The sequence below is a fragment of the Carlito syrichta genome, unplaced genomic scaffold (genome assembly GCF_000164805.1).
Source record: "Carlito syrichta isolate Samal-C Ts95f unplaced genomic scaffold, Tarsius_syrichta-2.0.1 Scaffold304598, whole genome shotgun sequence".
NCBI classification, from domain to species: Eukaryota; Metazoa; Chordata; class Mammalia; order Primates; family Tarsiidae; genus Carlito; species Carlito syrichta.
In genome coordinates this window covers 150,431-164,002 of record NW_007248694.1, presented here as the reverse complement: position 1 = coordinate 164,002, position 13,572 = coordinate 150,431, and the positions used below count along the sequence as shown (strand labels likewise).

General features: G+C 39.3%; 1 protein-coding gene and 1 pseudogene across 1 annotated transcript in view; one reads left to right on the top strand and one right to left on the bottom strand.

Annotated features, from left to right (window-relative positions):
- Window positions 1-13,572, top strand: part of LOC103262717 (electrogenic sodium bicarbonate cotransporter 1) — a 239,403-nt gene that overhangs the window by 93,820 nt on the left and 132,011 nt on the right. Inside the window, exon 5 of the mRNA XM_008060360.2 lies at window positions 12,525-12,682. Within this exon, the coding sequence (XP_008058551.1) occupies window positions 12,525-12,682 (158 nt within the window). The remainder of the gene's footprint in view (window positions 1-12,524; window positions 12,683-13,572) is intronic.
- LOC103262690 lies at window positions 8,790-9,799 on the bottom strand (annotated as a pseudogene).

Sequence of the window (13,572 nt, the reverse complement as noted above, 5' to 3'; positions counted from 1 at the left end):
TGCCTGGTAATTTCTGACTAAATGTCAGATATAATACATATAGTAAAGATAATTTGAGACTCTAGATGATATTATCTTTCTTCAAAGATCATTCTTTTACTTTTTGCAGGCATTTAGGCTAGGGAAAGGTTACCTTAATATTCAATCTAGAATTGAACTGAATGGAAGCTGGATTTCAGCCTTTATGTAGTTCAACAAGTACATAGACTCACACCTACCCACACAGAATCTAAATTCTGGGATTCATAGGCTTAGAGACACCTGTTGTGATAGAAAAATATAGTTGAGCCTATGAAACAGATTCTTAGTCTGTTTATCTAACAAGTCACATATATGAAGATGTCAAGTCTCCTTTTTCTGTTTAATTTTCTTAATGTAACAGAAAGCGGTCAACTTGCCTCCTGTCTTCAAGGCACTACAACCATCCCATTAAAAAGAAAGTTCCACTGAATTTGTCAACCTCTAATTCATCAAGTTGGCCACTTTTTCTTAAGTATAGAGAAGGAGACTAAATAAGAAGCAGAAACATGGAAAGGTGAGAGAATACTTTTTCCCTGCCTTGCCAGTTAATATTATTATTTGCATATAATAAATGAATAAATTCATACACAGAGTATAAATAATTTACTAAGATGCTGTTTGACCTAGGCTCTTCCTTATACTTTTGAGTTCCTTGAATCTTAAGATTTTGCAACACTTAATTATTCCTTAACATTGTATCTTCATCACTACTCAAGAGCCAGCCTCAGTGAGATTCAAATGTAGGGTGACCATATAATTTTTCTTTGAGACTAATATACCTATGAGAATGATAGGAGGCTCTATTAATAATTATGCCAGGACGATAGGGTAAACAGAGACTATCATGAGCCAACCAATGGGTATGGTGACCCTACTTTACTACTGATACAGATGTCTTCCTTAGTAGAGGGACACAGAACTAGGGCTACCCAGAGTGATTTTGAACTTACCACATGAATTTTTTTGAGAAATAATAAGAGCTGAAAATTCCCAAAAACAATGGAAGAGCAGAAGGGAGGGAGGAAATCAGCAGGAAGAAGTCAAGCTAAAAAGAAGGAAAAAAGAGAGGAAAGAAAACCATTAAGAATGCCAGGAATTAGCCCTTTGCCCAGAAAAATAGGTGAATGTTATCATGTGGACATGAGGCAAGGCGAATTGAGAGTAAGCCCAGATTTCATAATTAAAATCACTCTCTGGGAGGCAGAGGCAAGAGGATTACCTGAGCCCAGGGGTTCGAGACCAGCCTGGGCAACTTGGCGAGACCTCATCTCTACAATAAATCAAAAAATTATCTGGGTGTGGTGGCGCGTGCCTGTAGTTCCAGTTCTTGGAAGACTGAGGTGGAAGGATTGCTTGAGCCCATCAAGTTGAGGCCGCAGTGGCTGTGAGCATGCCACTGTACTCTAGCCTGGGTGACAGAATGAAACGCCAATGTAAAAAAACTAACAAACACAAAGCATTCTCATGGAGAAAAAAGAGAACACATAGAAAAGGGTCTCGTAGGTGTAAGCTTTGTAAGAAAAGTAAAAAAGTATGCTCAAGTTTAGATGATTTTTATTTTATTTTTATTTTAAGTGGTTTATTTACAGGTGAGGCTTGGGCTCATTTATAAAAAGGACATTGAAGAGCCTACAAGATCACATTATAATAAATCAGAGTTTAAGATTTTTAACTTTGTTATTGGATGCAGTTATTTTAACATGCTGATAATGGCAGAGATAAGGAGATCAAATTTAAATATCGGCCTAGTGACTGACAAATAACAGAGTATCCTGGACCTACTTAGCAGGTGATGCTGTAGGTCTGAGAGTGATGATATGGAAGCTAGGAGGACATCATGTGAGTTACATACTTCTCCCAGTCAGTGAACATTGACGAGCAGTTCCAGTGTGATAGGTCCCATGTAGGAGGCCTAACATACACAAACTTGCTTTCACAGAAAGCAAAGAATCTAAGACGAAGTGCTGTGAAAGAGTGACTTTGAATATTAGCTATATATGATGAATATCATTTGTGTATGTATAACTTTCCTGTTATCACACAGGGCTATCATCCCCAAGCAAGCTACCTGTTATGCTATACTGTGATCACTGGGTTATTAGAAAACCATTCAGAAAGAAAGGTTAAGAAATGGTAAGAGTAAACTTTTATGGCCAAAGGCACACTCTTTACTTTTAAGTAATTGTAGCGTGACTTTACTGTGAAAGAAAAACTACAGCCTAGTATAAAAGGAATCTGAAATGTACACATCTGGATTCTCAAAGCTGGGATGATACCCTGGTAAAAACAATAAAAAGGTCACAGAATTGCTAGCCAGCCAAAGTATCTTTTAATGATTATTGCTCCATAAGGCAGCCATTTGAAATTCATTTCTCCAAAATCAAAGTTGGCTAAAGGAATTTTTGCTTTTCACTGTGTGTGTTCTTGTAGTTGGCCCTGCATAAAAATGCAGGCTGGTTATTTCTTGGAGAAGAAACTAATGACCTATAAGAAAGGAATGTCCAACTTCGTCTTTGGAATTCAACCCAGATAAGTTTATTGGGCGATTTTAATCTGTTTCAGAGCCCTAGATTCTGTTCTTATTTTTATTATCTTTTATTGCTCTTTATATTTTCTGGGTCTACTTTTTACTTTTTAATCTTTATAATTTTTTTAGTATTTTATTATTGTTCACAGTTGATTATATGAGTCAGAATTGGTTTTCACACTTCAGTCATTGCTTTTTCCTTTATCAGATACTACTGGCTTGCTTGGAAAAGATAGCATATGTGAATCAGTGTTTGATAAGCCAAAATTATGGGAGAGATTTTTAAACTTTGAGTCAGAGAAGAGCCTTCTTTGAACTCTGTTACTAGGTGTGATTGCTGTGCTTTTTGCCTTCCCATTGCACAATGTACCTTTCATATGGTATTTATATTTCTTCTTTTATATAGCTATTTCTGTGTTTGCTTTTTCTCCACTGGACTGTAAACTTCAGGAGAGTAGGGTCTATTTGTTTTCCACAGTGCCTGCCTACTACCAGGTCCTGAACACTCTAGGTTCCCATGAAGTCTGAAGAGAGTTAAGTAGAGTTGAGAGAGCGATTAACTGGATGATGGGAAATTTCTGTCCAAAGCAGGATTTTCTAATCTGATTTCATATCATAATGTGCCTTTATTTTTTCCTAGTAAGAAATAAAGCCTTCCTAGGCATACAGTCATATTAAGGGCTTTGAAAAAAATAAACTTATGGTATGGAAATTTGTTTAATTTTATTTAACCTGCTGTTCCTCAAATTTGTTTGACAAAAACACTTTTGTATCTGGGTTCTGCAGTGGACAGAAATAATATATCAAATTAAAGCCTTAAAAGGGATTTAGTGATTCACCAAACTGGGAATAATTCTTGGTGAGTTCACAAGAGGAGCTGCAGGATGTCAAGGAATGGGACCATAGACTCAGCAATCTCTCTCTTCATTTACTTCTCCCTCCTAATCCCACCTCATTCTTTCCTAGTGTGGACAGTCCTGTGACACACCCTTTCAATATGGTGGTGAACAACCTCAGGTGAAAAGGAAAGCATTGATTTCTAAGTATCTAAATATTGATTTTTTTCCCAAAGGATTTCGTCCCTGAGTGGGTCATACATTCATCCTTTGGCTCAATCATTCACATCAGGGGAAAATTTTACTGAGATTGGCCATATCTAGGCCTTTTTTTTTAACTCCTGTGGCCTGGGTGGAATGTGTAGCACCTACTACTTTAAGAAGAAATTTAGGAAGGTGCATTGGGAAGAGCAGAACTAATAACCACCATTCATTCTCAACCAATATGTATTGAGCTTTTCTCCTCAGATACTCTTTAAGACACTGGGGAAACAACACTGAACAAAATATATAAATATTTCTACCTTCAGAGAACTTATATTCTAATGTAATAAAAAGATAAGAAAAATAGTATGTGTGACTGTAGCAAGTACAAGGGAGAAAAAAAATAAAACAGAAAAGACCAGTAAGAAGTATCTGTGAGGAGAAGAGAGTTTACTTATTAACTAGTCAGAGAAAGCCTCTCTGATGAGAAGGTGGTTTTTAAGTAAAGATGATTGAAAGGAGGTGAGGGGGAGGAGCTGTATATACATTCCAGTTAGAACACCCAGCAGGCGTGAGGGACCAAGGATGAGCATGCCTGGCTTGTCTGAGGGAGGACATGGAGGCTGGAGTGTGGGCCCGGAGAAGACCTGGAGGCAGTAGTTGGAAATGAGGTCAGGGTGCTGACGGGCAGCCGGTTAATGCTGGGGTTTGTGGGTTGTCCTGAAGACCTTAGCTTCACTGATAGTGAAATGGCAGCCAACAGAGGGTTTAGAGCAGAGGAGCATTGTGATCAGACTCCTGATTTGCCTGCCCTGGGAGCTTTAGTGAATGGACTTTGAGCAAGGACAGAAGCAGATCGATCACCCAGCCAAGAGGCCAGTGCTGTCACCCAGGAGAGAGATGATCATAACAGAGACCAGGGTGGTGGCTGTGAAGGTGCTGAGAAATGGTCAGACTCTGGATATATTTTGAGTGTTAATCCATCAGGACTTTCTCTGGGTGTGGTCATGGGGTATGAAAGAAAGATAAGAGTTGGAGATGACAGGAAGGTTTGTGACCAGAGCAATGGAAGAATACACTTTCCATTAACCAGACAGAGAAGACTACGGGAACAGCTAGTTTGGGGCAGGGGAGGGGGTGATCAAAGGGCCCTGTTCTGGACGCATGATGTTTGAAATGCATGTTAGAAGTCTAAGTGGAGGTGTCGTAGGTAGGGAGTTCGAGGAAGAGGTTCTGGCTGAAGATAGAAATTTGTGCATCATTAGCATATAGCTGGTATTTAAAGGCACAAGACTGGATAAGGTCACTCAGGCAGTGTGTTTGGATAGAAAAGATAGCCATCATCAATAAATCAGCAAACAATAGACGCTGGAGAGGATGCAGGGAAAAGGGAACACTTCTACATGGTTGGTGGGAGTGAAACTAGTACAACCTCTGTGGAAAACAGTTTAAAAGATCTAAAAATCAACCTTACATATGACCCAACAATCCTCCTACTGGGAATATACCCAGAGGAACTCAAATCACTGTATGAAAATATATCTGCACAAACATGTTTATTGCAGAATTATTAACAATAGCAGAAACATGGAGCCAACCATGCTGCCCATCAAAAGAGGACTGGATTTAAAAAAAAAAAAAAACTCCAAAACAAATGAGGTGCATATACACAATAGAATATTATGCAGTCACAAAGAAGAACAAAATTATGAAATTTGTGGCAACTTGGATAGACTTAGAGCCTGTAATTCTGAGTGATATATCACAGAAACAAAGAACTGAGTTCCACATGTTCTCACTCATAAGTGAACAATTATTATAATACTATAAGAAAGGGATTGGCAGTAATGGGAAACTGCCAGGGGTGTGGGGAGCAGGACTGGCAGTAATGGGAAACTGCTAGGGGAGGGGAACACACCTCATCAACAAGGGTACCTACAAAATGAACATTTATATACCTAACCCTGAATTGTACTCCACATCTTTAAAACTAAAAATTTGAAGAAAAAAAAAAAAAGAGCCAACCACAGACTGAGTTCTGAGGTATCTCATGTACCACACATTTTTATTTGAGAATAGCTATTGGGTTCTCTTTGAACAAAAGCATTCCACAAAGAGATTTGCTAATCTAAAGAAACGTGTCTTTAAAACTGTCTTTCTCCAGAGCATACACAATATAGTTTATGTCTTTTGACTTTAAAAATATACTTCTAGTTTTATAGCATGGATACAGCAATCTCAGTAAAGGTATCATAGTATTAGTAAAACCCTCTGTGGAAATGTCTAATCAACTGTTGGATATTCTGCATGTGTTGTGAGTCAGGGAATTGCAATGACAGATCCAGGCAGTTCTAGATTGAGCCTTAAAATTATAACATTTTGGGGGCTTTTTATGTCTTTTTGGTATGATTTTTAGTGCTACAGAGTCCATTTCTTCCATTCATACGTAATGTTTATTACAGCTGAATTATGTTCAAAGTAGTCATTCAGTACAATGGAGACTAAACTGCTGTCACCCTTGTGAAACTCAGAGGAATGGCTCGACAAAAGTGCAGTTCAGAAATGTGTACATTGGAAGCTTGAGGAGTGGGCTGAGATGGAAGAAACTCTTGTACTGAGCTCTGAAGAATGTTTAGAAAAGGTAGACATGAGAAAGGGGCAATTTTTGATAATGACTGTGGGCGTCTAAGCATATAAAACCTAAGGAGATTTTAACTACCTGGAGCAAGGAGTTTGCTGGAGAAAATAGGAAGTAAAATCAGATTATTACAGGGTTTTTGTTCTGTTGATAATGGGAACTCTCTCTGGAAGGAATTGAAGGATAATTATTGGAGAAATGTTGTCTTGCATGTGTTGGGCCACTTGGCCACTTGGCCATATCCCATGCTTTGCTTTGTGTTAAGAGCAAATTTTCTTATTTCAACTTCCTTAGATAATGAAAAAGTTGGTGTTTTTAGACCCTTTTTATGGCTGCTATATTTGTATCTGTAAAATATAGAAATAATTTTTGTAATATTAGTATTTCTCAGAGAATTAATGGTAGAAAGTTTGTAAAATTGCTTTTTACTTAGAGTGCTAGCATCTAAGAATATGTACACTGCCTTTTTAAAAATTTCCACTAAATTCTTAGCCCTAAGTTCCTTGGTTTTTGCCTCACAGCTTTCTTCCTATATGGAGTACCAAATTAAAGAAAAAATTCCAAATGAATGCTACTGAGGATGACGGAGCTTTAGGAATTAGTTCTCATGCCACTCATTTTCCCTAATTAGGAATTCGCTAGTGGAAGTTGAAAATAAAATGTTGGTATAACACTTTTATGAATGGGGAAAATTGGGTCATGCTTGCTACTTCTCATCTCAGCAGTAATCCATGACAGAAAACATTAAGTTCACTGGTATTTTTGACTTGAGGAGAGGGACGTTTATATTAGATGATAAATATGTATCAGAAATCTGTGTCTTTTGAATGGTCTTCTAAAATTCTCATCTCAGTCCTTCCATAATTGTTGAACTATTTTCCTTGAGCTGTATGAAAGAATAACACATACAAGAAAAGCTTTCATAGTGGCTATGTTAAGCAGCTTTCACTCTCCAAGAAAACCATTTTGGACCTTATTCTGTCTCCTTAAACCCTCACACACACCCCTCCTCCTCTTCACCGTAGCCCACTTGTATTTTGCTGTAAAAGAAGCCCTCATCATCACCCCGCCTTATCTCCCACATCAACCCTATATTTACCCATATAGTCTGCCTTCCCTGGTTAGGGTTGATAGACTGTGTTCTAAAGCCAACCTGTGATGCGGACATTGTCCCTTCTCGATAGTTTAATATTGCTTGAACTGCTTTTGCAGTTCTTCTCTATCTCTCCTGCAGCATTAATCTGTTCTACTAGGTCATTCATTCTCATTCATATTCCAAAGTGCTGTAATAACTCACATTCTAAAAACTTGAGAGTGACATCAGCAAGATGGCTGATTGGAAGCCCCTAAAATGCTCAACCCCACCACAAAGACAGCCAGAACAAGGAATAAAAACCATATTTTAAGAAAAAAACTAAAGGAGAGTGCTAGAGTGCAAAGGAGTAACAAAAATCTAGGTGAACACAGAACCTGAGAATAGGCACATAGAGAATGGAAGGAAACACTGGGCTTCCACCACCCCATTCCCCAACACGGACCAACTGAGAACCAGGAGGAACTTCTTTTTTTTTTTTTTTTGAGTTGGAGTCTCACTCTGTCACCCAGACTGGAGTGCAGTGTGGCACGCTCCTGGCCACCGCAGCCTCAACATGCTGGGCTCAGGCGATGCTCCCATCTCAGCCTTCCAAGTAGCTGGAACTACAGGTGCGTGCTACCGCGCCCAGCTAATTTTTTATTTATTGTAGAGACGAAGTCTCACCAAGTTGCCTAGGCAATCCACTCACCTTAGGTAATCCACTCACCTTGACCTCCCACAGTGCTGGGATTATAGGCTGAGCCACCGAGCCTGGCCTGAGAGGAACGTCTATATGATCTTGCTAATATAAAGTATATTTATACTTTTAGGTAGAAATATTAAGGAAGCTCAAATATTGAGGAAGTAAGGCAAAAATTACAAGATGTCCATTGCAGCATTTCAGAAGTATTTGTAATTGCAAAATAGTAGAATGTGTACATTGCAATATATATTGATACAATGAAATAATATGCAGCCCTTATACAAATGTAGTAGAGCTACTTTTATCAGTGTGGATTTATCTCAAAAGCATAATGTTGAGTAACAAGGCAAAAAAAAAGAAGAATACACTGAGTATACTATTTGTAAAAAGCTTAAATGCCCAAGAAACAATATGATATAATGTGTATTCATATAACATGTATAATAAAAGTATTTAACAACATACATGAGAATAATAAACACTAGTTTCACGACTAGTTAATGCTGGAGAAAAGTGAAGAAAGTAGTTGGGGTGCACACCTCAACTGTAGTTGTGGGATTTTTTTTCTTTAAAAATAAAGATTGACACCAACATGACAATGATAAGATCTGATAAGGCTAAGTGGTTGATATACAGGAATTTGTGATCACATTCTCTATTTTGCTGCTATATTTGAAATGTTTTTCAGTAAAAATGTGTAAAACTAAACGGATACAATTTTCAAATAAAATGATTGCTACCACACAAAACAAACAAAACCTTCAGAATGGTGGCTTTAAACAACTTCAAAGCTTGATTTCCTTCTGAATGTCCTGAAGATTTTCTTCACTCTTTTTCAAAAACCCGTCTTTTCAGTGGTCGACTTTAGCTTTATAAGATCTGCTATGCCATTCTCTCCCAGCATGCAAGGAACACTAAGCCATACTTCATTTATTCCATAAAGGCCCTTAATTATGGTGGATACTGAATGCACCCTCCTAAGATTCTTTATGATGCTTTCTGTTAGATCAGCGACAGAGAGGCCAGTGGCCCAATTAGTATAACCTTTCATTTTGACAGTATGGTAGCCACAGGTAACCACTTCTTTGTGGACCTTCCCCAACTGTTTAGGATCTTTATCAGTTCCTATCTCTGAGCTCAGCTCCTTCACAGCCAGCAATGTTAATGGAGCAATGTTAACTCCACTCCACACAGGAACACTTGAGTCCTCATGCTCCCCAAGGATCCACCCATGACAGCTTTCAGGGTGGATCCCAAGCCTTTGACCAATGAAGACTCGGAAATGGGCAGTGTCCAGATTGCAGCCACTTCCAATCACACGATTTCCGGGAAATGCACTCAGCTTCCAGGACACATAAGTTAAAATATCCACTGTATTAGAGACTACTGTCAGTTTGCAGTGGGGACTGTACTGGGTGATACTGGAAATCATTAACTTAAAGATGGGCACATTTCACTGGACGACGACGAGGCGCGTTTCTCCTTTGCGTGGCTGTACACCTGCCGTGACAGTCACTAAGTTGGAGTTTGCAGTGACAGCGTAATCTTTGCTGGAAACGATATTTGGCGTTTTAACGAAAGGGCTGCCATGCTGAAGATCCATGACCTCACCCTTCAGCTTGTCTTTATCGACATCCACAAAGGCAAGTTCATCACTCAGGCCTTTGAACACGATGCTGATGGCACAGGCCATGCCTACGGGTCCAGGTCCTATAATGGAGATCTTATTGTGAGGAACGGGCTCCTCCGAAGTGTAGTGCTCCATCAGTTCATGCTTGTCGGTTACCATCTTGGAGACGGGCGCGCAGGACCAGCGAGCCCAGGGCGGGACACCTGTCACCTGCCGGGGACTCGGCGCCCTCCCCCGTTGAGGAGATGTGCTCCGGCGGCTATGGCTCTCACATGGGGTGGCAGCCCTCCCTCAGCCCAGCTCATGGCGGATTCTCACTCTAGGGGTGCAGGGATCCCAGGAGGAGGCGGTGGCCTTCCAGACCCCTTGAGGTAGGCAGGAAGCCGGTGAACAGTCGTCGCCCCTTCGGCCTCCTGGGGGCGGCTACACAGGGCAACTGTCCCCTCGGGCAGGTCTCGCACCTTAACATGCTATTTTATTATTTTAATTTCATTCCATCTCATTTTTTGAGAGCAGGATTTATTGAGAGGATAGAAAAGCTCCCACAGTGAGAAGGGATGCGAGGGGTTGCCCAAATGTTATTTTTTAATCTCACAGACATGTAGTCACTTTTTACATCCTTAAGACGGTTCTGTAAACATCAGCTATGATGGTTAAGGCCAAGAGTAGTCTTGGCTTCGCCTTTCAAAGGACGGTATTTTGCTTCTTAGAGAAGCACCATGTCTTGGCCATCATTCTTTGTAAGGTGCACAGATACACTGAAGCTCCCCTAGTGGCAAAGGGGTATAAAGAGGCAAGGGTTCTAATCTCCCCTTCACTCTTTGACATTGAAGAAGTTGAACTGTGTGCGCTTCATTTCATTTCATAGTATCGTGTTGTCCTATTAAGGTTGTTGTGAGAAAGTTACGGTGAAAGTCTAGGGAACTTTAAAAAGATGCTTTTATTTGCCAAAATACGTCGTTGAGCCAGTGATAAGAGCAAGTACTCTGCTTTGTCCTTCTTCATGAAAATGATACTTAAAGAAAAGAAAAGAAAAGCAGAGTAGTTCTCCATTATCTGATTTTGTGAAGAAAAGGTAGTCAAGGATTCAAGAAATCAGTAAGTAACTAGTAATGTTTGGACACTGTTCTCAAATTCTTCTACGAGAACTTTAATAAAAACATCTCTTCAAAATCAAACCTCTGCTTCTTTTCCCCAGTCATCTTCTTTCTAGTTAAAAAAGTGAGGATTGTGAGAAACAAAAAAGACTTAAAGACCATAACTCATTAAATAAAATGGTGTTTCTCTAATTTACTGCAATTTTGGCTCACAGCTGGTTTAACTAATTTTTTTTTAATTGGTAAGTTTTACTCTATGTTTACCTATGAATATTGCACCAAATAAGAAATCTGATGGATTTTCACTTCTCAACCAGTTATTTGACATTTGGTTACAAGCTGCATTCTGTTTGTAAATAAAACAGTTCTATCTCAAATTAAAAAACAAACTCCTCTATTTTATGCTAATCTCCATCGATCTCTGTATTTCTCAACTTTGATAGCAATATTTCTCAGAATAATCATCTCTACTCCCTGTCCTCTAATGGCTCTTGTCAAGATCCTCCAGCATCTCAGTCTTGCAAATTCACTGGTGTTTTCTTAGCTCCCGTCTTGAACTTTCAGCAACCTGTGGTCCAGCTGACACTTTCCTTATTGAACTTTTTCTTTACCTGGCTGTTGAATTCCTGGTTTTCAACTTCTTTTTCAGTGTTCTCTACCTATGTCTTTTCCTCTTCCTATAAGAGGTAGAGTGGTCCAGGGTTTCCATCTACCCCTCTTCTTTATTTACACTCACACCTAAGATTGTGCCATCCTGTCTCATGGACCTAAATACTATTGGCATGGTGATGTCTCCCAAATGTATACCCACCTTTCTACTTGGACTTTTGATAGGCAACTCCTATCTAACACTTCCAGAATTCCTTCCTGTGGCCTTATGGGACCTTCAGTCTTGTTTCCCACTTAGCTATGCAACTTCCTTTACTCCTTCAGCTGCCGCCATGCTTGGCTTCTTACTCTTCCTCTAACTGTCAAGCTCTTTCCTATCTCAGAGACTTTGCTTTTGTCATTCTATTTGTCTAGAATGTTCTTTGCTCAGATCTTTGCCTAGCTTGTCCCCTTACTTCAGTATAAAATGAATTGCTTCAGAGGGCTTTCCTAATCCCTCTAAAATAGTACCTTCATGCCTGTTTTAATTTTTCTTCTTTGTACTTGTCACCACTTTAAATCACATTTTATTTTCCCTTGTGAGAATATAAGCCCAAGGAGGACATGGGATACATTAATCTCTCCATCCCTGTATCCCTAAGGCTAAGATCATTGCCTGGTTCATAGTAGACACTCAACAAATTTTCATTGAGTGATTGAATACATAAGTGAATGAAGTTGTACTTTGCTTTTTTTTTTTAAAAAAAAGCAAACAGGAAGGTTTTATTTATTTTTTAATATTTCTAAAGATGTGGGGTACAATTCAGGATTAGGTTATACAAGTGGTCATCAAACAGGTAAAGTTTGGGTCTCCCTTTCTTTCCCACTTTGCCTCGTTTGAGATCAGGTATCCTTATTGATGTTGTGTCCCTTCCCCTGCCCCGGCAGTATCCCGCTACTGCCAATCCCTTTCTCACTATACATTGTTTTATATGTAAACCGCATGGTTATATTCTTAATATTTGCGAATCCAAGGGACAGATACATGCTTATTATAATAGAACAGACAAAATATATAAGTGATTAGCTAGGACATGTTGCATGTAGATTTGAATAAAGGAATTTTCCCGTGAGTGCTACATGGGGTATCTCTTTTTGTTCCCTTCCCTGACACAAATTGTGTTTTCTTGCTTCTTCTCATGCAGCTGAAGAATAAGTTCATGAAAAAACTGCCACGTGATGCAGAAGCTTCCAATGTGCTTGTCGGAGAAGTTGACTTTTTGGATACCCCTTTCATTGCCTTTGTTCGGCTACAGCAGGCTGTCATGCTGGGTGCCTTGACAGAGGTTCCTGTGCCCACAAGGTAAGCTGCTCTCTGGCTTGCTGGGGTCTACTGTGTGCTTATAGGGAAGCCTACTCCCTCTCAGGCTAAAGAATCAATAGAATGAGTATATCTTTCATATAAACATATTGAAGAGGTTTTAGCTAAATAATGGCTGTCTGACTTTTATATTATCAAGTTACTTGGCACTTATATAGTAATAATAATAGCAATCATAATAATATATTGGGCAATGCACCCATTTCTTCTTATGAATAATCCTACTTAATCCTTACAGTAATATTTTGAAGTACAAACTACAGTTATTTGGTTTTTACAAATGAGGAAACCGAGTCTGAGAGTTTACATAACTTGTCTAAGGTCATACAGGTAGTAAAATGGTTCAGATGTTTTCATTGCTTTCATTTGCTCTATGTTTTATCAGAAAATTGGTAGTGGGTACATACATACATACATATACGTAAACACATGTAAAAATCATTAAGCTGTACACTTGCATGCTTTACTGTTATGTATATCATGTGACACAAATTTTTATTTTAAAAGGAAGCATATGAATGTTTTCATATTCACATGCTCATTGCATGGCTCAGTACCTGAGAAGTCATCCCCTTCATCTGCCTCTGAAACTGAGCTCCGTAGAGCTAGGAAGCTTGACTTATGGAGTGCAGTGAGTTGAATAGAAGTTAATGTTTGACCTTACGTTTTTGCTGTAGGAGAGTTTGGCTGGGCTCGGTGACTCAGCCTGTAATCCCAGCACTTTGGGAGGCCGAGGCGAGTGGATTGCCTGAGCCTGTGGGTTCGAGACTAGCCCAGGCAACTTGGTGAGACCTTGTGTCTACAATAAATAAAAAAAATTAGCCGGGCTTGGAAGTGTGCACCTGTAATTCTGGCTACTTGGAAGGCCGAGG